The sequence below is a fragment of the Berghia stephanieae genome, chromosome 8, assembly GCF_034508935.2.
Source record: "Berghia stephanieae isolate SIO BIC M18660-M18661 chromosome 8, UCSD_Bste_1.3, whole genome shotgun sequence".
Lineage (NCBI taxonomy): Eukaryota > Metazoa > Mollusca > Gastropoda > Nudibranchia > Aeolidiidae > Berghia > Berghia stephanieae.
The window spans coordinates 13,185,889-13,213,059 of record NC_088367.1 but is presented as its reverse complement, the minus strand read 5'-3'; the positions used below and the strand labels follow the sequence as shown (position 1 = coordinate 13,213,059).

Sequence of the window (27,171 nt, the reverse complement as noted above, 5' to 3'; positions counted from 1 at the left end):
TATATATATATATATATATACAATATATATATATATATATCATATATATATATATATATATATATATATATATATATATATATATATATATATATATATATATATATATATATCCCAGTTTTTTAACGACGGGAACATGTTTTGCAGATCTGATATCCAGACGCAATTGTGGGCCCGTTTTAATATTGTTGTAATGGACAGTATTATGGTTTGGTTTGAGAGTACGGATTTCCATTACAACCATGAGGCCATTAACAATCTGGGTTATTAGACCTGCAAATAAGTACACGTCGGGTTTAAGCAAGGTGTAATTCTAGGTGCTTTAAATCGTATTTACAGGTATTTCTGAGGACGATGGAAGCGTGATACAGCGGTATGTTCTTTACTTCATACTCAGATGGCACCGAGTTAAATTCCCCGTTGTATGGCCTGGTGCTAGCAAGATATCTCAAACTGGTCCTCTTTGCGGCATTGGGTATATTCCAAGAAGTTCCTACACTGTTCACCTAGGTATATTCCATTCTTCCTTTGGAATATACATTAAAGAAACATTTTCTCCTTGTGGGTGAATACTGTGAATTTTATCTGCATTGTAAATTGTCGCATTTCTACGTTATTTACTTTCATTTATAGCATTTCAGCTCGACTAGGAAACTTTGTACTGGTTGCGACTTGCGACTGTTTGCCGTTTTAAAGAATAAAATTGTGATGGTCGATTGTCGATCAATTTTTTTAGATCGAAAAGGTAATTAGATACATTTCAGTGGGGTTCAAGTTTTGGGGTCAAAGTTTTGATACTTTGTTAGACTTCTAAGCAAGAGATCGGCCCAGGGGAGAAGGGAGAGAATAAGAGACAAAAACAGCTGACCAACAAGAGCAAGAGAAAAACAACAAAAATAAAAGTAAAACATTTGCAAGGACTAAGCTAATCAATCCACCAGTTTTGTATGACCGATTTACTCTAGATTATAGTTTTTTCTAAGACAATTTTGATAGTGAAGCAGACTCGATTGATGCGATAGGCTCCCAACTCCATTTCAAAGATTTTTGTCTCGAACTCAAAACGCAACAAGGCCAAGGAATGACAGGAATGGATCGCCGATATATTCTGCACATCTTTATATTCATCGGATTACTTTGAGTGCGATATTTTGAAATAAGACATATTTCTCATAATCAAATCAATTAAGAGGATTAGGATGAGCACGGATGGTATAGGTAATTCAAAAACCATATTTTTTCCCCAAGTCGCATTGGTGGATCGACCTCTCTATATCATTGTTTTGGTTTGTTGATCATGTTTTCTTTTATTTATGATTATACCATATACGTGTTGATGATATTTATGCTTCAAAAATCCCCATTTGTTACTATTATTCATATCTATACAGTTAACGAAAGAGGTCTTTGATGTTTACAACCAAAATGTCAATGAGCAATGAACATAATGTGTCGTTTGATATAGAAGTAGAGCCAAACTTGACCACGCATTCTTTTTTCCTTGTCATGTCCAAAATTTATCAATTTTCCTGCTCTCTAAAATGTTCTACCCGCGTATACTCAACTCGTTTAAAAGAAAAAAAACACCAGTTAATCCTAATAAAACAGAGAGAGTCAAAACAAAATAAATGAATGGTTTTACGTTCTTCTTAAGATATTTAATAGGTAGTTGATTGATTTATTGGTAGGATGAGACATGTGATGATAATATTTAAGATTTTATGGCGTACGCCAATCAGTGGTGAAAAAAAGGTTGCATACAGTACAGATGAAATGATCAAAAGACCAGGCACCCAGAATTATCAATTTGATTGAAAAAAAATCTGTATTCATAGAAACAAAAGGCACTTTATCAGTATTTCATTCATTAATATTTTTAAAATTATGCTCTTGCCTTTTGGGCGGCCCTTCAATTTGGCAAACTTTAGCAAATTTGTTTTCTTTAATTATTAATTGTACTAAAGAGAATATTGCCTCCATCAATTCCATCAGGATGATCAAGCTGTTATTAACTTTATATTTTACCGATATTTACATTTTTTTTGGTTTCTGGTATTTGATTTTAATCAAATTTCATTTTATTTTTTATTTTTTTCACCCAGATGAATGTTTAAACATCCTTCAAGTTTGTTTTTAAATCATTGGAGAAATCAAACATGGAATTTGATGAAGACCAACACTCAATCCTGTCTCTGCCTCAGCATGCTCTCCTCCAATCAGAAAAAGCAACATCAGCATCACTATCATCGTCTTCGTCATCAGCACCTCATCCAGCCAAAAATCGACAGCAATGGCAGCATGGTTCTCATTCACAAGGATCAACCATTTCACCTTCAAATTCAAATGATATACATTTTTCAATGGCTTCCCCTTCAACATTTTCCCACAGTTTCAGTTTAACTCAAGGGACCTCAAATCTAAATGTCCATTCACATGAATCATTGCCCAGCTCTTCCAGTTCCAAATTTTATGGACACACCAACATTTCCAGTAATATAGCTCCTCAATCAATGCCTTACTCTTCCAATAGATCTGAGACTCGTTTCACAATATCACCCACAAACTTTTCAGAAGGAGGAATTCGATCTTCCAATTTTCCGTCAACGAGTGCCAATTTTGAAATGAACACATCAATGTTGTCTACTACTAATGATAGTAACAACAATGGTGACAACAATGATAGCAATTTCAACACAAATAGTAATGTTAGTAACGAGAGTCAGCACTACCAGATTCCTTTTAGAAATAATTGCAGTATGAACTTTTATAACAATCGCAATTTAACAGATGTGGGTAACGGCAATTTTGCTAACAGTTTTTCACACAGTAATAGAAACAGTCATTATTTTGACACAGGAGGAACAAGTAGTTCAGCAGTTCTAAGTCTTACCAATTATCAACATGGCTCTGATACTAACACGGAGGAGTCTTCAAATAAAGGGTCAAAGCCACATAGCAGCAGTCGGCATCAAACTGTTCCAAATTCTGAGGATGTGATGGAATTTACCCAGGTTTGTCCATATTTGTACTTTTCAGAGTATGAGAAAATATGGATAAAATTTAGATCTCAATTCAATTTCAATTTTTTTTTCAATAAATTTGAGCTTATGTTATTATTGCTATATTCACAGAAAATGGTACAGTAACAGAATAACTTAGTCTTCCTGGTTAATTTTTTTAAAAATAAAAATTTCAATCAATATATTAGCCTTCTCTAACAGTGTGGTTATTTGGTCTTGTGATATGACACTCACCTTTGGATCGGAAGGTCCTAGGTTCGAGTTTTGTTCTTGGAAAAGGGTCTTTACTCATATTCTCTCACCATTCTCAGGTGTAAAATGAGTACCTGACCATTAATAGTGTTACTCTGTCGGGGAAAAAATTGTAATAGCGCCTAGTAGTAGTAGGCATCATGTCTCGTCCTAAACGTGAAGTGTTGATGTTGGCTTGGGACCCCTTGAAAAGTGCTTTGAGCATGTTTTACCTGGGTTATATGCTCAGTCTTTTCTTTTTTTAAAAATTTCTCTTAAATCAAAATTTCTCCTATATTATTTATCTAATAAGATTGCAAGTATAGATAACCTGACCGTTTTGGAAAAAATTGGTATATTGCCTTACAGGTATCAGGTCTCATTCTACATGTTGCTGTTGGCTAGGGACCCCTTGTAAAGCACCTTGAGCACATTTAGTGGATATTGCACTATATTAAAGCTCATTATTTTTTGGGGGTCTTTTGTTGTTCTGTTCTTTTTTTCGCCAAAAATTTTTAGATGTCATGTATTACAGATTTGATGTTAACTTTATATGTTAAAGTTTCTTTTTTTTTCATTTCCTCCCAGTCTGTCTTTGATTCCCGATCCAAACATCTGAACTCCAAAGGCCAGTTAGAAATTCACCATGGGATATCATCCACCAAAACAACACTTGACCATGAAACAGTAACTTCACCTGAAAAACGACCACAGGAAATGAACTTGGTCACAGAGTTTGACTTTTCTCTTAGTGCAAGAGATTTTGGCTCCGTCAGTGGTAGTAGCATTATCAGTAGAACGGATTACGGTCAACACAGCAGATCAGCAGATCAAAATTTGAGGTATGACAATGACTAAAGTAAAATAAAATAATTTTTTAATTGAGCTTTTATATAGCCCAATATCCACTAAACATGCTAAAAGCACTTTACAAGGGGTCCCTGTCCAACAGCAACATTTACCATTTAGGACAAGACATGACACCTGTTAGGTGATATTATAATTTTTTTCGGACAGAGTCAAAGCTGTTAACGGCCAGGTACTCATTTTACACCCGAGTATGGTGAGAGAATATAAGTAAAGAGCCTTTTACAAGGACTCAACTATGTGCTGAGTGCGCCTCGAATCCAGGACCTTCCAATCCGAAAGCGAGTGTCATACCACAAGTCTACATAGCCGCACAACAAATGACACGTAAATGATACTATGAGAGAATTTTTATATCATTTTTTTCTCTCAAGTCAAATCAAATGTTTGTGTGGACCCAACACATTTACTAATATTGATGTGATGATTTGATAATTAGGATTAGAAGCCAGGAGTGGGGGGGGGGGGGGGGGGGGATTATATAAAGATTTGGAGAACTAAACGGTAAAGTTTTTTATTTAAAGACTTATTAACATTTTTTCATTGTGATGGATTTGTTGGGGCTGGGGGGGGGGGGGGGGGGGGGGGGGGATTATGAAAACGGAAGAGCAAAGTTGGTATTAAAATAGTTCATTTCAATTTACAATAGATTTATGAAGATTTTCAAATGTGATGTATTTGTTACATATTCCTATTATATTATTTTTCAGAGTGAATCAGAATGACCAAAGTGGTGATCCCTCAAACTCAAACCAAGATTTGAGTCATCAAAGATATCCTGTTCAGTCTAGCCAATCCAGTGATGGAGCCGTCAGTGTTAGAAAAATGTCTTCTATGCATTCCGATTTCTCCCAGAGTCAAAACCTGGATCAAAATATATTTACTACTCCTAGTAAACCACTAAACGAACATTCAGCATCATTAACTTTTAGTCACAAAGATCAAACTAATGCATTGAGATCTTCTGAGCTTCATAAATTTTCCAGAGATTATAGACGGGTACATTTTACAAACGAGGAAATTCAACAGCAATCCTTTCATGAAACCAACGACAGTAAAGAGGAAAAATGGAGTGGTAGATCTCGTGCTCATAGAAAAATGGCTCGGTTGCTCGGTCAAGGATCTTCTTTTAAAGAAAAATCGGAAAAGATTCAAGAAAACGCATCATCTTCATCTTCCTTCTCCTCTTATCAAACTTTTCCAAAAAAGTCATACAACATAGCTGGGTACGGCGATACATTTCAAAATATTCAAAAAACTCCTGAAGAATCAAAAAAATATTCATTTTTAGACACAAATGATCGAGAACCTCCCAACAATTCTCGCGTTATCAGCTCAACTGATAAATTAGCTTCATTTGACAGGAGGGAGGATGAAACTAGTAGAACTATAAATAATGTTAGAGATTATAACAATCTAGCCAATCTTGGTGCATCTTCCAGTTCCTCCAGTTCACTTGCATTAATGTTAAGGGAAACTTCATCTCAAGCTCCGCCCCCTAACCAGCACTTTTTTTCTTCTGCAAACGGGCCAGGTTTAGATCTGGATATTCAGCAGTCTCTGGCTCAAAGGGAGCTGGAACTTAATCCTCAGTTTGTGTTTCAAGTTTCCAAAGACTTAGGCATGGAAGAGAATCTCACTGAAAATGTAAACATTAACCCCGAATTGTTTACCCATCATGTTGATCCACATCAAATCACAACAACAAATTTTCCATTCACCGATAACCTCAACACTCAATACTCTCAAGACATTTCATTGGAGTCTTACCTTATTCCACCTGATAAAGACAGCAGTAACTTCAGTAAAAAGAATCCTTATTACAACCAACGAAATCTCGCTTCAGAAACTGAATTTAGTATTGAGGAATATATGGAAGGTCAGGTGGACAAGGAGTTTACTCAATCATACTTTGATCGAACAGATAATGTGCCACAAGATATGACAATGTATCAGAAATTAAGTCCTGAGAAATCCACAACTTCTGGCTACACAAAACTTAAAGAAAGAGAAAGTTCAACTACTCACAGTTTCAAAACGGAAACAAAACAGAATGAGGGTAATAATATTTGTGAGTTGCAGAAGGAGCTGACCAAATCATCGGGTAAAGAGAGCATGAAGGGAGTCAGAATTCCAAGAGATATTAATAGAGCAATGGAGATTTTACATCTTCAGGAAACAGAAAAAGAAGAGGAGGAAAAGAGAAAAAGGGAATTAGAAAAACAACAGAACTCGGGGATCCAAAATAATCAGCACATGCAACAACATCAACAGCCACCAACACCATCACAACAACTTCAGCAACAAGCGCAACCACCACCATCTCAACAACAGAAGGTCCAGCAGAGTACAACAAGCATTAATTCAAGCCCCAAGAAAACTTTTCAGAATAAGCATCAGATAGAAAGCATGGCTGCCCTGACAGAGCAACAGCTTTTGTCCATGCCAACAAATTTCATCGAAGACCAATCTGTTGAAAATGTAAATTTTCTCGATCAGCCAAATTATTGCTTTCCAGATCAACCCGCTACTGTGTCAACGGGATTTTGTGATCCTAATATATCTGAAATGCCCCAGTATTCTGGTTTTACTTCTCTTTATCAACCAGCTGCAACAGATTTAGAAGACACTAGCATTTCAAACAAACAACGGGATTATCAGCAACAAAACTCAGGCTATCCTTTGAATCAGGATTTAGACTATCACATTTTGAAGAGACTGGCTTTCTCAGCAGCCAATGCTAAGGACCTAGACACCACCAATATGCCGTCCTCTCTGCAGCAAACCTCATCTAATGTCACACCTTGGTTTACAGGAAACTCATCAATACAACAGGCAGACTCCTCTGCTGATCTTAATTTTAACCTTGGAATTCAACGTCTTCCGGAGCATCTTGGTCTACTGAACGAACATGAGGATCCTCTCCCTTCTTCCAGCAATAAATTTTCTGCTAATTCTTCTAATACTGATGAGATTCGAGCAGCGCAAATCCCAAATCATTGTGAAAATTTGACTCATCCAGATATTTCATCAGATCAGAGAGGTTCCTGTTTAGATCCTGATAAATTCCAACATTTTTCTTCATCTTTTGGAGATGGCAGCTCCTCTTTGGCTAACTTGGATATAGGACTTGACAAAGCCATGGCTCTAGATATCTTAGAAGTTTCCAGACAGAATCTGTATATCATGATGAAACAGGAACAGCTTTGTGATGCAATTCTCTCAACATCAAATGTGGAAGTAAAGGTAAAATGTTATTAACCAAAATTGTTGTTGTGACATGATAGGCTTGGACCTCAGTCCTTATTAACTGTCTCTTAATTTTTAAAACAAACACCATAGCTACAAAGATATTACAGTTTAAAAGGTCTCTTCTACTCACTACATATGTTTTCCTTCCCATTTGGGGGGGGGGGGGGGGGTCCTTTCCTGGAATGTGATTTGTTTTTACTCAGGCCCCAGCTGGGGTGTTTCGCTGAAGCAGAGAGGTATGAGCATGTTGTCTATTTTTGACGGGAGATACTATGTGTGAAAAATATATATATTGTAATTAGTCTTCCTAGATATTTAGTCAGTTATTTTGAAGTAATTAATGGGAGATATTTATGAATTCATCTGAAAGTTTTATGCTTCATTTACTCTTTATCTTAGATGGAACTGAGGTGCACAAATTTGCAGGACTGATTTCCGAATGCAAGTATGGGCTTGTTTTAAGATTGTAATGGACAAGATTTTGCGTTGGTTTGAGAGTATTTCCATTACAGCAATGAGTCTATAATATTTTTGGGTTATCATACCTGCAAATAAGTGCACCTTGGTTACAAGCAAATATTCAATATATCAAAGGTAGGAAGGTCTTGAAAGAAGAAAAAAAAACAATAGCCTCTAACTGAAGACTGGCATAAAACATATTTCAAGATTGAAGTTGATACACAAAGCCTTACTGCTTGCAAAAAGAAAAAAGAAGAAGAGAAAATATTCAATCTAAAATCTTGAAGTGCAAATTTGTGTATACTATAATTTCTTTTGAATACTTTGAAAGAAGTTTGATGCGATCTCCTAATATGTCCATTCCATTTTTAATATTACAGGTACATCAAACCATCTTATGTTCCATGAGTCAGTATTTGAGCAGTATGTTACTCCCTTCAGTACAGTCATTGACAGATTCAAAACCAATCCCATCCTCATTTTTGCAATCTTCCAAGGGCAAAGAAGATACTTACACAAACAACACTTGTGGTCACAACCAGCATCATCTTGTCATGCTTATCATCAACTGCGACAACATCAAGTCGAGTTCAATATCGGCCTTTCTTATGTTCATCTACCTGGGTAAAACAGAGTTCAGCGAATCCAATGTACTGGATTTATTTGTTCTTGCATCTAGTTTGCATGTATTAACTCTAAAGAATCTTTGCCTACAATTCATGTGGCAGACGCACATATCGGGTGATGGGCTGACTATCCCATCAGTGCAGATTTCCAAAAAGAATATGCTGGAGATGCGGGATCAGGCATGTTTTGCTAACTTGGGAGATAAAAAATTAATGGAAGATAAAGCAATTTATGCTGGTCGTGTCCCTGAAAAGATGGATGTAGCCAGTCAGACGGATCAAACCACTTGTAAAGTTGGCAAAGGCGGGCAGGATGAGTGGGTTATGTTGAAGAAGACAAAGCAGAAAACTGTGTCGCCATCAAAGTCCAAGATAATTTTGAATACAAAAGGAATTGTTGCTCAGGATATCAATCAGGCAGCATTTAAACCAAGTAAAAAGTCCTGGCTCAGTCCCAAAAGACGATTCAAGTCAGAACTTTTGGCTCAAACAAAGAATGATCTCAACAATTTGACAAAAATTAAAGGTAAAGAAGTGAACGGAATATCAGACACTGAAAAAGATGAAAGTATGTTTAGTGAACATATTATTAAGGAATTACAGCAGAACTCGAACACATTCATTCCAACTGATCGAGTTGTTTCCATCAGCTCACGTCCAAGGATGATACCTTCTGAAAAAGTAGATGGTAGTGAAAACGTTGAAAACACAACCGCAAATGTAAAGCATATCAAAACAACTGTTGAAATTGCTGAAGAGGCAGCAGCAGCAAAACTCTCAGCATCCAGCTCAAATAAAAGTATAAAAAAAGGAAATAGCGCATCGTCATCATCATCATCATCATCATCAGTTTCTCTTAGCACAGGTCAAATTGACTCTAGTCTGAAAACAACAACAGACTCTCCATTTTTTGGGAACTCGGTCAGACATTCCCAACCCGAATTGAATTCAGTTTTGGGTAAAGCAAGACAAAACAACATATACAAACAGGAAGTAGAAAACTACAAACAAATTCTCGATACCAAGTCATCGACATGGAGTAATTGCTCTACGGTCACTGCTGAAAAACCAGTTAAGAAAAAAATAATCCATGATGCATTCAACAACAATTGTAGTGAAATGAACTCAGTAATTCTTGAAATCCCCATCAATACGAGTCCCAAAAAGTTAGATCTGTATAATAACAAAAGTCAATTGGATGGAAAATTTACAATGGGTTTCCAAAGTGAAGTTATTAATAATGTTTCAGATTTTCCCACTGTAAGCGAAGGAGACTTAAATCATGTTAGTTGCTTTCTCGACTCTATTGTTAACAAAATTGGATCAGAGACAGAGGATGCAGAACTTCAAAAAGTTATTCACGACCTCGACAGTGAACTCAATCGGCCACAAGTGACCTCCCTACCTCCAGCCATTTCTTCCAATTCAGTTCCTTTGTCCCCATTGCCATCACTATCCTCCAGTGATGTATCTTCTATTCCATTGTCCATTTCATCTTCTTTGTCAACATGTTCATCATCAACAACAACAACAACAACGACAACTGCAATTTCAATTTCTCCTGTGATATCATCGCCATCAACATCATCGTCACCATCATCAATTTTATCCGTTTCAAGATGTAAATCAACAGCTCAAGGTTTCCGTAAACGTTTGATTCAGTTGGCAAAATCAGAAAATTTAAAATCATCCTTATCACCATCATCATCAACAGCAGCAGCAACAGCACCAGCAGTGATAACGACACAAAATCCAAGTGATGTAAGAGGGATTGTGGATGATGAGAAGGGGGCGGTGAAAGCAACTTCCCCAAATGAAGCATTGCAGGCTCATCCGCTTGTGGTTGCTGAATCAGCTGTCATTCCTGGTAGTGACAAAAGCAAAGAAATGCTTGAAAATGAACTGGGTATCTCATGGAATACACCTGATGTCATAAAAGGTATTGATGTTGCTATTATTATTATTATTATTATTTCTATTTCTATAATAATAATGAGTTTTGAAGTGCACTTAGTGTTTGTCAGTGGCGCAGTTGGAAAGCAGGAAGGTAGAATTAACTGTTGCATTATTCCAACCCGCCTTGTGTCCTGAAGTAAGTGGAAGAAGGGGTGAGGTATGGTGATTTGGGTGGGGGGGGGTTACAGGAATGGAGGTACAGTCACATCGTGATTCATTTACTTAGGGAGGTAACTCGAAATGTGTTCCTTGTCTGTATTTTTTACTTCCCTCAGTATTGCTTGATTGCTTCCCTTCAAATTCCGTTTGCATGGATATGACAGGACTCAGCTATAACAGGGATTTTTTGTTAGTCCCACTTCCAACTAGCTTTCTGTCTTTGTCTTGGAATGAGATTACTTGGTTTTGTCCTGGCGCTGGCTGGGAGGAAAACAGTCAAATGTATAGATAGCGTTTTGGGAGATTTTTTTTTTCCTTATACATCTCTCTGTTATGTACTGTTACATTTTTTTGTTATAAACATATATTGTTTTGTGAACATTTGAGTATGTCCCTCTTAGTGAGGACCTGTGCTTGTGTCCAGATGAGACTGTTAGGTGATCTCAAACTAAATACTTTGATTGAGTACTCTTGGAATCTATATCTGTACCCTATTTGAACTCTCCGCATTTGTCTTACTTTTTCTTGTCTATATAACATTTTTACTATCCCATTTTCTTCCTTTTTACTAGCGCTGATATGACTTAAATGTGTAGCAAACGCTGTAAAACCCTGAAAACAAAACAAACAAACAAACAAGTTCAAAGTTTTTATTGTAATTCATTGATTGCTCTGATTGAAAGTAGTCCTTCAGCATGAATCAGAGCTATCATGTCCATAGAGCCGGAGTTTTATCCCAATTTCTAAAGCATGAAACGAGCAATAGCAATTGCTCTGAATGAAACACTAGCCTATTGCAAATTACTGTCCACCAGATCTAACACGACCCAGAAACCCATTCACTGCTGGATGGACGGGGGGGGGGGGGGGGGGGGGGAGAAAAAAAAAGAAGGTCGCCTTCACCCAGGGATAGATCTCTGTCCCTTTGTGTTCAGAAAAGTGAGTGGAGCAGGCACTTATGTTGGTAACAACAAGATATGAAGTGAGTAGAAAAGTGCCAGAAGACAATAGAGAATAAAAAATTTTTTCGCGGCGGTGGTGGGGTTTGAACCTGCGACCTTATTGGTACGACAACTCCGCCTGGCAGGTGAGAGCGTGGCTCTACCGTGTGAGCTATCCACGAACACAAAAATATTCGTTTCAAACCCAAAGTCATTTCTAGATCCCTCTCACCCACTTCTTGAGATCGCGATTCGTTCACCACCATCGCGAAGTAATTTTGACCAGCAGTTAAGTTTAATAGCCAATATTCTCATCACAAACATATAACATAGAAACGATTGAGACATTGAGTATGCTCCGGTGTATAGGGTGAATTTTTAATTCAGAAAAGTGAGTGGAGCAGGCACTTATGTTGGTAACAACAAGATATGAAGTGAGTAGAAAAGTGCCAGAAGACAATAGAGAATAAAAAATTTTTTCGCGGCGGTGGTGGGGTTTGAACCTGCGACCTTATTGGTACGACAACTCCGCCTGGCAGGTGAGAGCGTGGCTCTACCGTGTGAGCTATCCACGAACACAAAAATATTCGTTTCAAACCCAAAGTCATTTCTAGATCCCTCTCTCACCCACTTCTTGAGATCGCCGATTCGTTCACCACCATCGCGAAGTAATTTTGACCAGCAGTTAAGTTTAATAGCCAATATTCTCATCACAAACATATAACATAGAAACGATTGAGACATTGAGTATGCTCCGGTGTATAGGGTGAATTTTTAATTCAGAAAAGTGAGTGGAGCAGGCACTTATGTTGGTAACAACAAGATATGAAGTGAGTAGAAAAATGCCAGAAGACAATAGAGAATAAAAAATTTTTTCGCGGCGGTGGTGGGGTTTGAACCTGCGACCTTATTGGTACGACAACTCCGCCTGGCAGGTGAGAGCGTGGCTCTACCGTGTGAGCTATCCACGAACACAAAAATATTCGTTTCAAACCAAAGTCATTTCTAGATCCCTCTCTCACCCACTTCTTGAGATCGCCGATTCGTTCACCACCATCGCGAAGTAATTTTGACCAGCAGTTAAGTTTAATAGCCAATATTCTCATCACAAACATATAACATAGAAACGATTGAGACATTGAGTATGCTCCGGTGTATAGGGTGAATTTTTAATTCAGAAAAGTGAGTGGAGCAGGCACTTATGTTGGTAACAACAAGATATGAAGTGAGTAGAAAAGTGCCAGAAGACAATAGAGAATAAAAAATTTTTTCGCGGCGGTGGTGGGGTTTGAACCTGCGACCTTATTGGTACGACAACTCCGCCTGGCAGGTGAGAGCGTGGCTCTACCGTGTGAGCTATCCACGAACACAAAAATATTCGTTTCAAACCCAAAGTCATTTCTAGATCCCTCTCTCACCCACTTCTGAGATCGCCGATTCGTTCACCACCATCGCGAAGTAATTTTGACCAGCAGTTAAGTTTAATAGCCAATATTTCATCACAAACATATAACATAGAAACGATTGAGACATTGAGTATGCTCGGTGTATAGGGTGAATTTTTAATTCAGAAAAGTGAGTGGAGCAGGCATTATGTTGGTATCAAAGATATGAAGTGAGTAGAAAGTGCCAGAAGACAATAGAGAATAAAAAATTTTTTCGCGGCGGTGGTGGGGTTTGAACTGCGACCTTATTGGTACGACAACTCCGCCTGGCAGGTGAGAGCGTGGCTCTACGTGTGAGCTATCCACGAACACAAAAATTTCGTTTCAAACCCAAAGTCATTTCTAGTCCCTCTCTCACCACTTTAGAGATCGCGATTCGTTCACACCATCCGGCGAGTAAGTTTTGACCAATAGCAGTCCAAGTTAATAGCCAACACTGCCATCACAAACAATTTTATATATGATATGATTGAGAATTGGCATTACTCAACTGTCTCAATCGTTGTCTTGATGTGTGTGTATTGGTAACTCTGAATCGGCGATCTCAAGAAGTGGGTGAGAGGGATCTAGAATGACTTTGGTTGAACGAATTTTGTGTTCGTGGATAGCTCACACGGTAGAGCACGCTCTCACCTGCCAGGCGGAGTTGTCGTACCAATAAGGTCGCAGGTTCAAACCCCACCACCGCCGCGAAAAAATTTTTTATTCTCTATTGTCTTCTGGCACTTTTCTACTCACTTCATATCTTGTTGTCCCTTTGTGTGTGCTCTATTGGTACCCTCTTGATATGATCTGTTGATGATCAAGTGAATGTTGTCTCTCATCTCTTGGTTCAACTGTTAAAAATTGTTATTGTAAAAAAAAGATATTGAGCTTTTGTATAACACAAAATCCTCTAAGCATGCTCAAAGCACTGTTAGATGTAAGGTAACATTTAACTTTATCAAAAAGTGGAAATTCAAAATGAAAAATATATATTTACCAAATTATGTGACTGTATTTTGACACACTGTTCTTTGACACACTTACTGCTTTGAGCGAAGATGTTTTATACATTGAAACATTTTTCTATTTTTATGCACGTGTTGTAGGATTTTGTCAGTTTGCGATATACATGTAGACTTTATTTTGATTTTGATTCTACCAGGTACAGCTGGTGATGCAGCAAACCCATCCAATGGAAACGGGAAAGGAGGAGTGATGCAGGTCGAGGATTACGACACACAATTCCATCACAAAATATTTAAAAGGAAGAGAAAGTCAAAACACAAGTAAGTAAGATAGATCTGCCATTTAGAAATGTTTATTTTTAGATTCATCTCATTTGTGACTTGTCATCTCAAAATAGTATTATGTCAGGTTGAACCAGATGCCAAACAAGTGTGATTTGAAGTTAATAATAATAATAATAATAATAATAATAATAATAATAATAATAATAATAATAATAATAATAATAATAATAATAATAATAATAATAATAATAGACTCTTTATAGAGTGCACAGCATCCTCAACAATGAGGCTCTTGGCGCTTTAAATTACATCAACACAAAACAATGTAGAAAGTACATTACATCAAAAAAGAAATTTTTTCAAGGATTTCTTGAAATCTTCGAAGGAGAGGTTTGGCAGAGTCAAACCTCTGCCTTCGAAAGACCAATCTGGCAGCATTATTTTGGACCGTCTGCAGCCACCTGAGCTTATTTTCCAAGACACCAAACATTACAGTAATCCAGCTTTGAAAATGAAAGAGAAACGACAAGTTTCCTGATAACATCCTCAGAAAAGATCTGTTGAATAGATCCAATTTTTTTCAAATGATACATCAATGATTGGATAATTGTCTTAATTTGATGATCCATCGATAGTTTCAAATCTAAGAATGCTCCATGATTTTTTACCTTGTCAACAATATCTTTTGACACCTCTCCCACTTTCAATTTCTTCTCTTCAAAAATCTTCTGTTCCCTACATACATCACCTCCGTTTTGTCGTCTTTCAACCTTAGCCTGTTCCCACCCATCCAATCTCTTACATCCAGAACGCATTTTTTTCACATGTACTAATGACATTTTGAAGTTTTTAGTTCATTCAGATCCAAATAACTGGGTGTCATCAGCATACTGGTGGTAGGACAGACGAAAGCCCCTGATAACCTTTCAAAGTGGATGTATGTAGAGAACAAAAAGCACAGGTCCAAGAACTGCTGAAAGCTATTTCTGAACGTTTTAACAGTAGGTCGTGATCGATAGTGTCAAAAGCTGATGATAAATCAAGAAGGTTAAGAAGTGTGCAGGGACCCTTTTCGATGAGTTGAAGAAGATCATTTACAACCCGGACAAGAGCAATACAGAGAAGAGGCTATATAATGTCTTGAAATGTGCAAAGAAAATTCTTTAATATCATTTCACTACATTTGTGTTTTGATCAAAATCTAATCACCATTTTAGAGGAGGAAACTATTATAATATATAAAAGTCAGTGAAATTCTTATTTCTATTATTTAACCATTTGATGTGGCACTTTTTAAATCACTTTTTCTTTTTTTTTTCTTTGCTAGAAAAATGGGCAGTAATAAAGAACCTGACAATCTGGCAGTGCCTAAAACCAAAACCAAAAAAGTTTCTTCAGACGTAGAAGTGGAAGGAAATATAACAAAATCACGAGTCAAGAGGAATGCAACAACAACAACAACATCCTCAACTACCAGTGATACAGAAGCATCAGCGTCAACAGGCACAAGGTCAAAGGGCAAGAAATCATCAGCCAATGAGTCACTAGAGGGTGGAGGTGCAATTAGAAATGTCAGACCACCACCGAAGAAACGAGCAAAGATGGAGCTGGAGTTGATGAAAGTTACCTGTGATGATGTCGGTAGAACTGCAAAGGAAATGGACAAAAATGAAAAGGAAGCAGTTTGTGGTCCCGAAAAGGATGATAAGGAAAATGATAAGAAAGAAAAGCAAAAGACAGGGAGCGAGGTTGACGATGGAAGAAGTGTAGACAAAGATAGCAGCTCAACTGGTTCAAATGGACGGGAAGAGAAAGGAGAAATATGTAAAGACAGTAAAATGAATGTGAATGAAGCACAAAAATCTGAAGTGCCGAGCAAAGTCATTGAGACAAATAAAGACAGAACAGAAAAGAGATCCCAACTGACGGTAAGATATATTATTTTGTAAAAGCAGAGACATCATGCATTGCATAATGTGTATCTCCTTGTCAAGGATCATGATCATGTCATTTTGTTACAATTTAACAGGTTGCATTTGACATCACAACATTGAGGTTTTTTTGTTTGTTTTGTTTTTTGGGGTTATTTTTATTTTTGGGGGGTGGGGGGGTTGTTGTTTTGTCTTTTTTGTTTGTTTTTTGGGGGGGCTTTTTGTTTTATGTCTATGTGTGTATTTTGCCAGTCAGAGATTAATTGTAACAATATTAAAAATGAAATAGATAAATTTGCACTTTTATACAGAATACATACAGAATGAAGCATTGTGAGGCACATTGATCAATATGCCTCACAATGCTTCATTTATTCCCCCAGTAGTCCAAATTCACTTCTCATATAGCCCAAGTTACCTAATATTTTTTTTTTTTTTTTTGTACACTACATTCGTTACGATATCCATCAGTGCCTATAGCTAGGTACTAGTTCAAGTGTCTAACAGATTATAAGCAGTCAAGTGATTCAAACATGTGTGTGTCCATTACAGACAAAGTACAACCATTTCTCATCGTTTTAGGATAAAGATCTGAATAGGTGTGTATGAGAAAAATACAAACAAAAAAAATGTCCCAAAAAATTAGTAATACCAAAATCTGGAGGTGCTAATTGAGTCAATAAGATTTATAGTAAAATAAAGGGAATAAAATTGAATCTTATAAAAGATACCAAACAAAGTAAATGACGTTTCAACGAAACATTGTTTACTTTGTTTTGTATCTTTTATAAGAGTCATTTTTACTCCCTTTACTTTACTATACAAAAATTCAGTCTTCCTCAACTGGGGATCAAACCCCAGACCTCCTGATGACCAGTCAGATGTGTTACCATTACACCACGGGGGTTACCCGATAGTTGGGACAATTTTAATGCCTATATTCTTCACAAGGGTGGGCGTTTTATGCTGAGAACCCTCGCTTGCACCACACAATACATACATTGAACACAAGAGGATGAGGATGAAGACATGAGAGGAGCTCAATTTTATTTTTTGAAAATATCAAATTAAGAAATTAGGGAACAGGCACTGGCGTAACTTAAAGATCTGAAAAATTGTATATGAAACAGTGCCAAAGCAAGAAAGAAAAATATAAGAAAAAAAAAGCATCCCAAAAAAATCAGTCTTCCTCGACTGGGGATTGAACCTCAGACACCCCCCCCCCCTTCCCAACTATGTTTTACTCACCTGAGAACAGGTGACAATTTTTTACTGAACTAGACCTCATCTATTCTCCATAATGTTGACACTTGTATATGACTCTTGCTCAAATTTTAATGTGGCCGCAATTAATCACGAATGGTGTCGCAAACTTTTAACTCTAACTCTAACTTCCTATGACTCTCCTGTCATACATACACCCCCACCCCTCTATTTGATGTGGGGGAAGGGGAGGTATTAAACAATTTTTTCAAAACAAAAAGGAATTTGTTGAGAATTATCATACAGTCAAGGATCTGCAAATTTCTATTATTTTTATTTTCTATATTGGAAAATCCCCAAACTTTTGAGGATTTCAACACCAAAGAAATAAAGTTGATTCCATCCTGGTAATTATTTATAACTGTACACCTTTTTTTTTGAAGTCTTTTTTGTTGAGGCATTTGTGATTCTGTAACAAAAAATAATATATGTGCATGAAGATTATAAATTTTGTTGTTTAGTAAGATTGTACTTCTATAAATTCTGTCAACAGAAGTCAAAACCACCATTAAAAGCAATAAAGAAAAAGAAGTGTGGGGATTCAAGTTCGGCGGAAATTTCAAAAAGTAAAATTTCATCAAAATCAAAGGTTGAAAATGACACGAACAATGTTAAAGGCCTTGTTTCAATGGACACCAATAATTCTAAGGAATCATCAGAGACGTCAACATTACAGTCATCACCAGAACGCAACACTAGTGTAGAATCGCAGTACGTTATTGAGCTTCAGAAGCAGTTCAAAGAGTCCGGTTTGGAAACACGGATATTTTCCTGCAAGCTGTGCAAAACACACCATAAGAGTGCATTGGTGTCAGTGAAACATGCAATGACCATTCACAAGCTTCAGGGAGATGAGATTTTGCAAAACCTGACAGTCGGCCATGATGAAAACAGACACGAGGTATGTATCAACGAGACAAAACGGGAAGGGATGGTGACGATATTTAATTATGTTGGGTCTTAATAATTAAAACAGCTTTAGTTATACGATACATTACTCAGTGACTTTGTTATTATGATTTATTATTATTATTATTATTATTATTATAGTTGTAAGTATTGGTGGTATTACCATTGTTGTATTTTTGTGTTGTTATTAATGGTATCATTTAATTTTTTAGTTCCATTTGCCATTCTTTCTTTTTTCTTTTTTTTCTTCTAACATTCATGTATGTTGTCATCAATTTGTATGAATTACTGGCAAAACGCTACGATTGAATAAACTTTGAAACTTTGCAATAAATTTCATAACGGCATGTATGCAGTCATTGGGATGATTAGGAAGCGAAAGGACTTGAGTCAGTACAGTCAATTAAACAAAGAAATATGAAAATCCTAGTTTAAATGGTGAGTTATCATAAACAGTGTTTTATATGACATGCTTAACTTTTATTACAAGATTTTAACTCACTCATTCCTAGAGATTTTTGCTACTTTTCAAAATCGGAAAAAAAAATGTATTAAAATGAGCATGTACATAGATCGTTTTATTCAACTACCATTAACATGTAAAAACTACAAACATTAGCATTGATACTACGCCTCATAAAAATGTAATAAATAGGCATGGGGTAAAAGTAACCCGGGTAAACTACGGATATAGTCGGTGTTAGGGTTGAGTGAGTTAAAGGATGAAAAATCTTCAATTTTTTAATGATAAGAATTGTGAATTAATATCATACATATATTTGATTACATAATCCCAAGAATGTTAAAATCTTTGATTTTCAGGCTTGCGATATTTGTGGCTATGTGACGAAAGATGTGACTTACAAGTATATGCACTACCACAAGTATTTCAAACACAACGTGCCGCTGCCATCTGGTCTCACCACCAAGAAATGTCACCTTTGTAGCAGGTATTGTTTCTTTGTGAAGAGCCTAGTGATAACAGTTCTTAACTCACAGGAAGTTGGGTTTATGTTGTTTTAATGGTGGTTTAAGTTTGGATTTATCTGTAGAGGGAAAGAATACAAAATAATATAATTTTAGTATTGGGATAGGGAACTGAACAAGTGCTTGTGGAAGGTGCCAGACAAAGAAAGAAAGAAAAATACAAGAAAAAGAGCTATCCCAAAAAATCAGTCGACCTTGACTGGGGATCGAACCTCAGACCTTCTGATTACCAGGAACCTGAACATAAACTTTACTTAAGTTAACGAATATATATATATTTTTTATTCTTTTGCCACAGAGAGTTCCAAAGCGACTACCAGTTGAAGGAACATGTCAGAAGCCATGATGAGGATTTCTCTTTCACTTGCTGGGTTTGTGGACAGGTGAGTTAAGAAATAAGCTAGTAGTCTTTGAAAATCTGGGATATCAAAGCATTACCTCAAAGGTTAATGAAAGATCCACTGTTGTGTGACTATATGGTCATGTAGTATGACATTCGCTTTTGGATCGTAAGGTCCTGGGTTCGAGCCTCACTCAGCACATAGTCCTTGGAAGAGGCTCTTTACTCACATTCTCTCACCGTACTTAGGTGTAAAATGAGTACCTGGTCATTAACAGCATTGTCGGGGGAAAAATTGTAATATCGCTTCACCAGCTTCGTGTATAGCTCTATATGTTGCGTGTTACTGTCGGTCAGGGACCCTTTGTACAGTGCTTTGAGCGGATATTGCGCTATATAAAAGCTCAAGTTTTTTCATTGGGAATGGGAAAATTTCTATAAACCCTTTTATTGAAAATAATGTTTCTAGACATTGCGTAGCGGGATTTGATTTTTTGACTACACAATAATTTATATAATCCTGTAAATAGTCGCACAGTCTTACAACTGATCAGTTTGAATTGTATTAATAGTAAATGAAGTCATGTTGCTAATATTGAGAAAATATAAACTTATAATTTGAGAATTCATTATTTTATCATTCAAATTTAAGCATGATTTTCATTTTAATTTTAATGTTAGCTTTTGTATAGAATAATATCCACTTAATAGGCTCAAACTGATTTACAAGGAGTCCGAAGCAAAATGAAACAAACAAAAAAACACCTAGCATTTAAACACAGACATGCAACCTTAAAAGCGCAGTTATAATTTCTTTTGGGCTGAGGCAATACTGTTATTGGCAAGGTTTTCATTTTACAGCCGAGTAGGGTGAGAAAATGTTGTTTAAAAAAAGCCTTCTCCGAGAATTAAATTTTGCTCTACCCTAAGTGGGATTTAAACTTGCAACCTACAAGTCACAAGTTGAGTGTCGTACCACTAGTCTACAAAGCCACAAAGATTTAATGTGTTCTTTACTTTTTGTGCTTTTCTTCTGTTTAAAAAAAATTTTCTTTTTTTTTTTTTTCCGGCCACAGAGTTTCAAGTCTCGTAACAACATGAACAACCATGTCTTCCACAAACACTCAAAGCAATGCAAGCATTCATGCAAAGTCTGTGACAAGGCCTTCAAGACCTGGACTAAACTCAAAATACACGTCAGGATTCACACAGGTTGAGGCACCACATTATCATCAGCATCATCATCATCATCATCATCATTGCCATGATTATTACAGTTATCAGTGTGATCATGATTAACATCATAAATAGTAATCTTATTCTAACAAGAATTTTTATCATCATCATCATCATCATCATCATCATCATCATCATCATCATCATCATTAACATCATCATCATTATCATCGTTATCATGATTGTTACAATTATCAGTATTATATCATAGATAGTAATTTTATTCTTAGAATACCATCATTATCTTCATCATCATCAACGTGAACATCGTCTTCAATAGAACCAGAAGCAGCGTTTGAATTAGCCATTAACCTTATGTTTTCCAGAATTGTGAAATGAATCGTAAGATGCTCCGTGCTCAACCATCCGTGTGTACTTAAGACATTGATAAAATGATCCATTCTTAAACCTTTTGATAATTTCATTCACCCTCAGGAGATCGTCCCTTTACCTGCACTGAGTGTAATTATGGAAGCACCACCCTGGGTAACATGAGACATCACCTAGCTCAAAAACACAAGATGGCCAAAGAGACTGTAGAAAAGATTACGGTCAAGGTTAGTGTGGGATTTGTATAGCCTTCTAGAGCACTCGGACTCTCATCCAAATAGACCCAGTTCGAATCTCCATTCTGATAAAGGCTTGCCAACCAATGTGACATTGTGTATTTTGATATAAAACGTGGCTCAGCGGTACGGTCTTTGCTTCGTACCCAAAAGGGACCGAGTTCGACTACCCGACTCGTTGTGTGGCCTTGAGCAAGTCACCTTGCCCTAGCTCATTTTGTGGCTCTGCACTGCAGCTGACGCCTGGGTTATTCCAGGCTTCCCTTGGGGATGAAAAAAGAGAATTTTATTATTTTGTTATTAAAATTGAACATTTGCACAGAGCAATTCCATGGATTTACCATGCTCAATGTGCATGTTTCATTTGTTCCCTCATTAGGTCATATGGAACCATATCTCCATTTCATACAGTACCAGTCGCCTATTAGCACCCATAATCTGCATTTTACTAAAGGCTTGCCAACCAATGTGATGTGTTTTTGATATAAATATGAACATATACACAGAGCAATTCCACAGATTTACCATGCTCAATGTGCATGTTTCATCTATTCCCTCAGTAGGCCATATGGAACGATATCTCCATTTCATACAGTACCAGTCGCTTAATAGGCATTGGCTAAAGAAGGGTTTTGAGCCGAAACGTTACGTGTTTGGTATTTTGTTCTTTTTCAAAGCTGTTATATTCATTTTTGTTTATGAGAGAATTTACAAGGAAGCAATTGTTGTTTGTTTCAATCACTCAAAAAAAAAAAATAGTCCTTCAGAGCCATTGGAACCATAGAGCCGGAGTTTATCCCAGTTTATATAGTATGAAACAGACAATTGCAATTGCTTGCTATCCTTTGGATAGGACGCTAGTCTGTCTATTGCAAAGTACTTTCCACCAAATCTAACAGACTCAGCTACCCATTCACTGCTGGGTGGACAGGAGGATCAGAAAAAAATCTCGACTGCACCCAGGATCGATCTCGGTCCCTTTGTGTGTGAGTTGAGTTCTCATACCAACTATCAGGACCCACTGAACCCAGGATCGATCTCGGTCCCTTTGTGTGTGAGTTGAGTTCTCATACCAACTATCAGGACCCACTGAACCCAGGATCGAATTTGTCCTTTGTGTGGAGTTGTTAACACTATCAGGACCCACTGACCGATACTTCATTTCCAAGACTCTTTTATCCTTTTTTTTTTTTAAATATATATTTTTTTTAAATAAGGTGGCACTCCTATCATGTAGTCACTCTGTAATATAATTTTGTGATCAAAACAAAATTTTAGTCATACCTTTGATCATGACTGGTTAATCAGTACTGATTGGGTAGCTGTGTCTGTTAGATCTTGTGGAAAGTACTATAGGATCGACTGGCATTCTATTCAAAAGGTATCAATCAATTGCTATTGTCTGTTTCACACAATAGAAAGTGGGATAAACTCCGGCTCCTGGAGCCTAATGGCTCTGAAAGACTACTTTGATCATGACTAGTTTGTCTTTTAGGGGGGGGGAGGGAGGGGGGGGGGGGGGAGGAGGAGGAGGCGATGTGGCCAAGTGGTTAAGGCATTGCACTGTGATTCAGAAGGTCCCGGGTTTAAGCCCTGCTTCTGGCACTTTCGGTTTTTTTTCCTTGGCCAAGATTATTAACCCCCAATTTGCTCACTAGGACAACATAGGTGATTCCTGTTGACATCAGACATCCTGTTTGATGGATTATCGTCTAAATTCCTTCATGGAATGCCGAGGTGACATATGATGCCATGCGGAAGGGAGTAATTTTTTTCTTCTTAAAGTTTGTCTTTTACTCAACAGATTTCTGACCAGAAGAAAGAGATGACGCCCGATGCATTGGAGCATTTGATGGATTTGATCGTGTCCAAGGTTTGGAATATTATTTTTCGTTTTTTGTTTTTTTCATACATTTTTTAAATAGCTTTGTTGTTGACACCGACACTATTGTCAACCTCAATTTAAGATAAGATAAGATAAGATGAACTATAATAATATATATAATATATATATATAAATATAATATATAATATATAATATATATATATATATATATATATATATATATATATATTATATATATATTTATGAGTGTTGGTGGTACTTGTAGGTACGAGAGTACTCGATAATGTAGGTTAGAGCATATAATATTTCCCTTGTATGAATATAATAGAAAAGTAAATGGATAAATAAATGAATAAATAATCCTTGCTCACCATTTGAGCACCATAATAATATGTAAACACATGCAAATCGTTTTTCAGAAAACAAAATAAAATAGTAACCTTCCATCTTAATTTAAGTATATGAATGAGTATCATACAAAACAAAATTCATCCACATTACAAGAATCAATCCATATACCAATAAATCATCAATCGATCACAATTACACATTTTCTGTCCTCTACAGGCAATGCCAGATCAAGCCAATATCGAGTCAAAGAGAAAGAAAGGAAAGAGCAAAACAAAAAAGAATAATATCGTTAAAGGAAATAATGACAAATCTTCTGGAGAGGAAAATATCAATGCAAAGAGTAGGAGTGGAAATAAAAAGATAAAACTTGGTGACAGCACAAAAATAGCATTGAGAGAATCAATCTATAAGGACAGCAACAAAAATAAACCTTTACTCTTATCAAAGGTCGAGCATGGCAACAATACCAGGAATGAATCAACTGAATCAACAAACGCGGCAATTAATGAAGTTTCATTTTCTTCGTCTTCATCAACACGTCAACAGACATCTCTTACAATCATATCACAACCAATAATGGCCAATAGCATCCTCATTATCCCATCTGGTCCCACCAAAAATCATCAATTATCTTCTAAATTTGTTCAAGCCCCAGCTAGTCTCCCCTCCTCTGGACTTGTTGTTAAGTCTTTATCGTCAGACGTTGATTCAAAGTCAGTTTCTGGTTCTACCTCTACTGTAATTGAACCAACACAGAGAAGAAAGGACCAATTTGGTCAATCAGAAGAAAGTACTCAAAATCCTGTTAGTGATTCTTCAGCAGTGGAAAATAGTACTGACGTCACACAGCAAAATAGTGACGATAGTTTAGTGTCGTTGCCCCCAAAAGAAACTGACAATTCTATGGCAAATAATAATGGGAATTTGGATGGTTCAGATAATCTGCATGACTCTTCAATTCCTTCAGCAGTGAAAACTACATCTGAAAACACGGTGCTCAGCTTTGATAGTCCTGAGGAAGAGGAGAAACACCGTCGGCAAAGTTTGGCATCTAGTCAAATTGTCACCACTATGCCAGCAACACTTGTGCAAAATGTCAATAACAACAACAGTAATACATTAGCACCATCATCATCTCCTCCAGCATTGTCAATGTCAGGCAGTGTGCCATCCCACCTTCCACCAACACAGCTTACCCAATACAATGTTGAAAGTACTGACACCTCCTTATCTACGTCTACAGCTAATGCCTCAATGCCCAATTTTATCTATGCTGCAGGGCCACCAATCTTGTTACCAAACCCTGTTGCATCAGCTCCTGCCGGTGGCATAGCTGGTACCCTTAGCAATACCACTGACAGTTTAGTTACCTACCAAGGATATCTGCCATCTTTCATCATGTATCCTTGCCAACCAAACATGAGCGACACCCAGCAATCCTTTATGCAAATCCAAAACGTCCCGGGTCTCATGCAAATTGTCCCTCCGGCCGTTTCTAATCAAGGTATGTGTTAAGTTTTAGATAAACTTTTTACATTATGATTAGTAGTCCTTCTGAGCCATTAGGCCCATGGAGCTGGAGTTTATCCCAGTTTATTTAGCATGAAACGTATAATAGCAATTGCTTGCTATCCTTTGGATAGGATGCTAGTCTATCGCAAAGTACTTTTCACAAGATCTAACAGATCCAGCTATCCATGCACTTCGAGATAAACAGGGGGATCAAGAAAAAATCTCGACTGCACCCTGGATTGATCTCAGTCCCTTTGCATGTGAAGCAAGTGCTCTACCAACTGAGCTATCGGGACCCCAACATTATGATATGATGAGCCATGAAGAATCATAGAAGTTAGAAGTTACTTTATTTATGTTGCACCAGTTGCAAAGGCTTAAAGCACTTAACTGACGTAAAAGAAATATATAGAATTCCATTTACAAAACATGATTATATATAAAAATGGTATATTTTGCATAAATCTAATAGTACAATAATTTGAAAGATTTGTTCTAAACGGACTTAAATCGTTTCTTTTTACAAGCTAAATGCATGAGTCTTCCACCAACACTTGTCACATCTATGCATATGAATCCATTTTGTACTAATACTAAATAATAAAAAACCATCTATGAGAAATGAATACATTGATATAATAAATCAAGACCAAATGTCTCCTGAATTCACAATGAATTTATAAGGCTATTAAAAATATCTGGAAGTTTTAGTCTCTTCTTCTTTTTTAAAAAAATAAATCCATCACTTCCACCAATTTTACTTTATTTAGCAATCTCATGGCCACCTTTCTGTATAACAAAACAATATAAAAATGGTTTGGGGGGGGGGGGGGGGCTCAATTTTTTTCAAACCTGAAATGAAATGATTTTAAGGGGTATCTCAGTCGTCTGTAGCGTTTCATTCATCCTGTTTTGTTGATAAAGGGGAAACCCGAAACGTCCACATTATTTGTTTTCGTTTATTGAGTCGAAGCTTACATACATTCAATTTCACATTGTTATTAATCTCAGAAATAAACTGTTGTTAATGTTTAATCTCTTTTCTTTTGTTTTCTTTAAATGTACATTCCAGGTGTCAGGATAGCGTCTGTTGACACGGATGTACTTCAAGGACAGACCAACGATGTGAAGGACACCAACATCAACACAGAGCCTAATCAGTCTGATCATCAAGACAACGGTTGAATGATAAAGGAGTGCCTACTCATTACAAGTGAATGCAAACATACGGCCTTAAGTTATGAATCTTGAAAAAAAATAAAAACGAAAACAAGGAATGCATGTTATTATTATTTTTTATTATTATTATTATTATTATTATTATTATTATTATTATTATTATTATTATTATTATTATTATTATATAATTGTATATGATTGTATTTAACCAATAATTTCACTGTGATAACGAACAACAAACCATCCAATATTGATATTAAATCTAGTATCCAATTATTGTCTCTTGTTGATTGTATTGTGTTTAGATTTTTTGGGTGTCACCTGAGCTAGAAAACACATGTTAAGAAGTGGCCGAGTGGTTAAGGCATTGCACTGTGATCTGGAAGGTCCCGGGTTCAAGCCCCGCTTCAAGCACTTTCATTTTTTTTTTCATTGGGCAAGATTATTAACCCCCAATTTGCTCACTTGGACAGCATGGGCGATTCCTGTTGACATCAGACATCCTGTTTGATGGATTATCTATATTTCCTTCATGAAATGCTCAGGCAATGGCATCTTGTGATGCCATGGGGAAGGACATGTTATTTTTTTATAAGAAATTTCTATTCCAACGAAGTTACCGTAAGCTTCTTTTTTTTTTTTTACTTTTAAAAATTTGTAATGGACCTTGTATCTAACAAGGTTCATATAATTTAGTAATCAATTTTACTGTCAGCATTGAAATGGAAAATGCTGACAAAGTGAAGATTGCTCAATAAAAATATTTACCTTGGGATTTTTAGACATTGTATTCTTTGACCAACGCAGTTTCAATAGCTCAAAGTTAGAGTATCAATCCTGAGTCTATTAATACAAACAAA

The 27,171-nt window shown here is 36.6% G+C and overlaps 1 protein-coding gene across 3 annotated transcripts; it reads left to right on the top strand.

Moving 5' to 3' along the window:
* Window positions 1-779: 779 nt before the first annotated feature.
* LOC144978190 (uncharacterized) lies at window positions 780-26,457 on the top strand. Of its 3 annotated transcripts, none has more exons than XM_078923931.1 (15): window positions 780-902; window positions 2,103-3,011; window positions 3,840-4,093; window positions 4,829-7,364; window positions 8,210-10,394; window positions 14,104-14,227; window positions 15,519-16,119; window positions 17,879-18,286; window positions 19,117-19,244; window positions 19,580-19,664; window positions 20,698-20,833; window positions 21,293-21,414; window positions 23,228-23,296; window positions 23,837-25,124; window positions 26,205-26,457. In XM_078923931.1, exons 2-15 carry the CDS (start codon window positions 2,157-2,159, stop codon window positions 26,315-26,317), a joined length of 8,904 nt encoding a protein of 2,967 aa, XP_078780057.1. In that variant the 5' UTR covers window positions 780-902; window positions 2,103-2,156; the 3' UTR covers window positions 26,318-26,457. The 3 variants fall into 3 exon arrangements, with proteins under 3 accessions (XP_078780057.1, XP_078780056.1, XP_078780058.1); XM_078923930.1 differs by having other exon boundaries at window positions 813-1,218; XM_078923932.1 differs by having other exon boundaries at window positions 878-945.
* The last annotated feature ends 714 nt before the right edge of the window (window positions 26,458-27,171 follow it).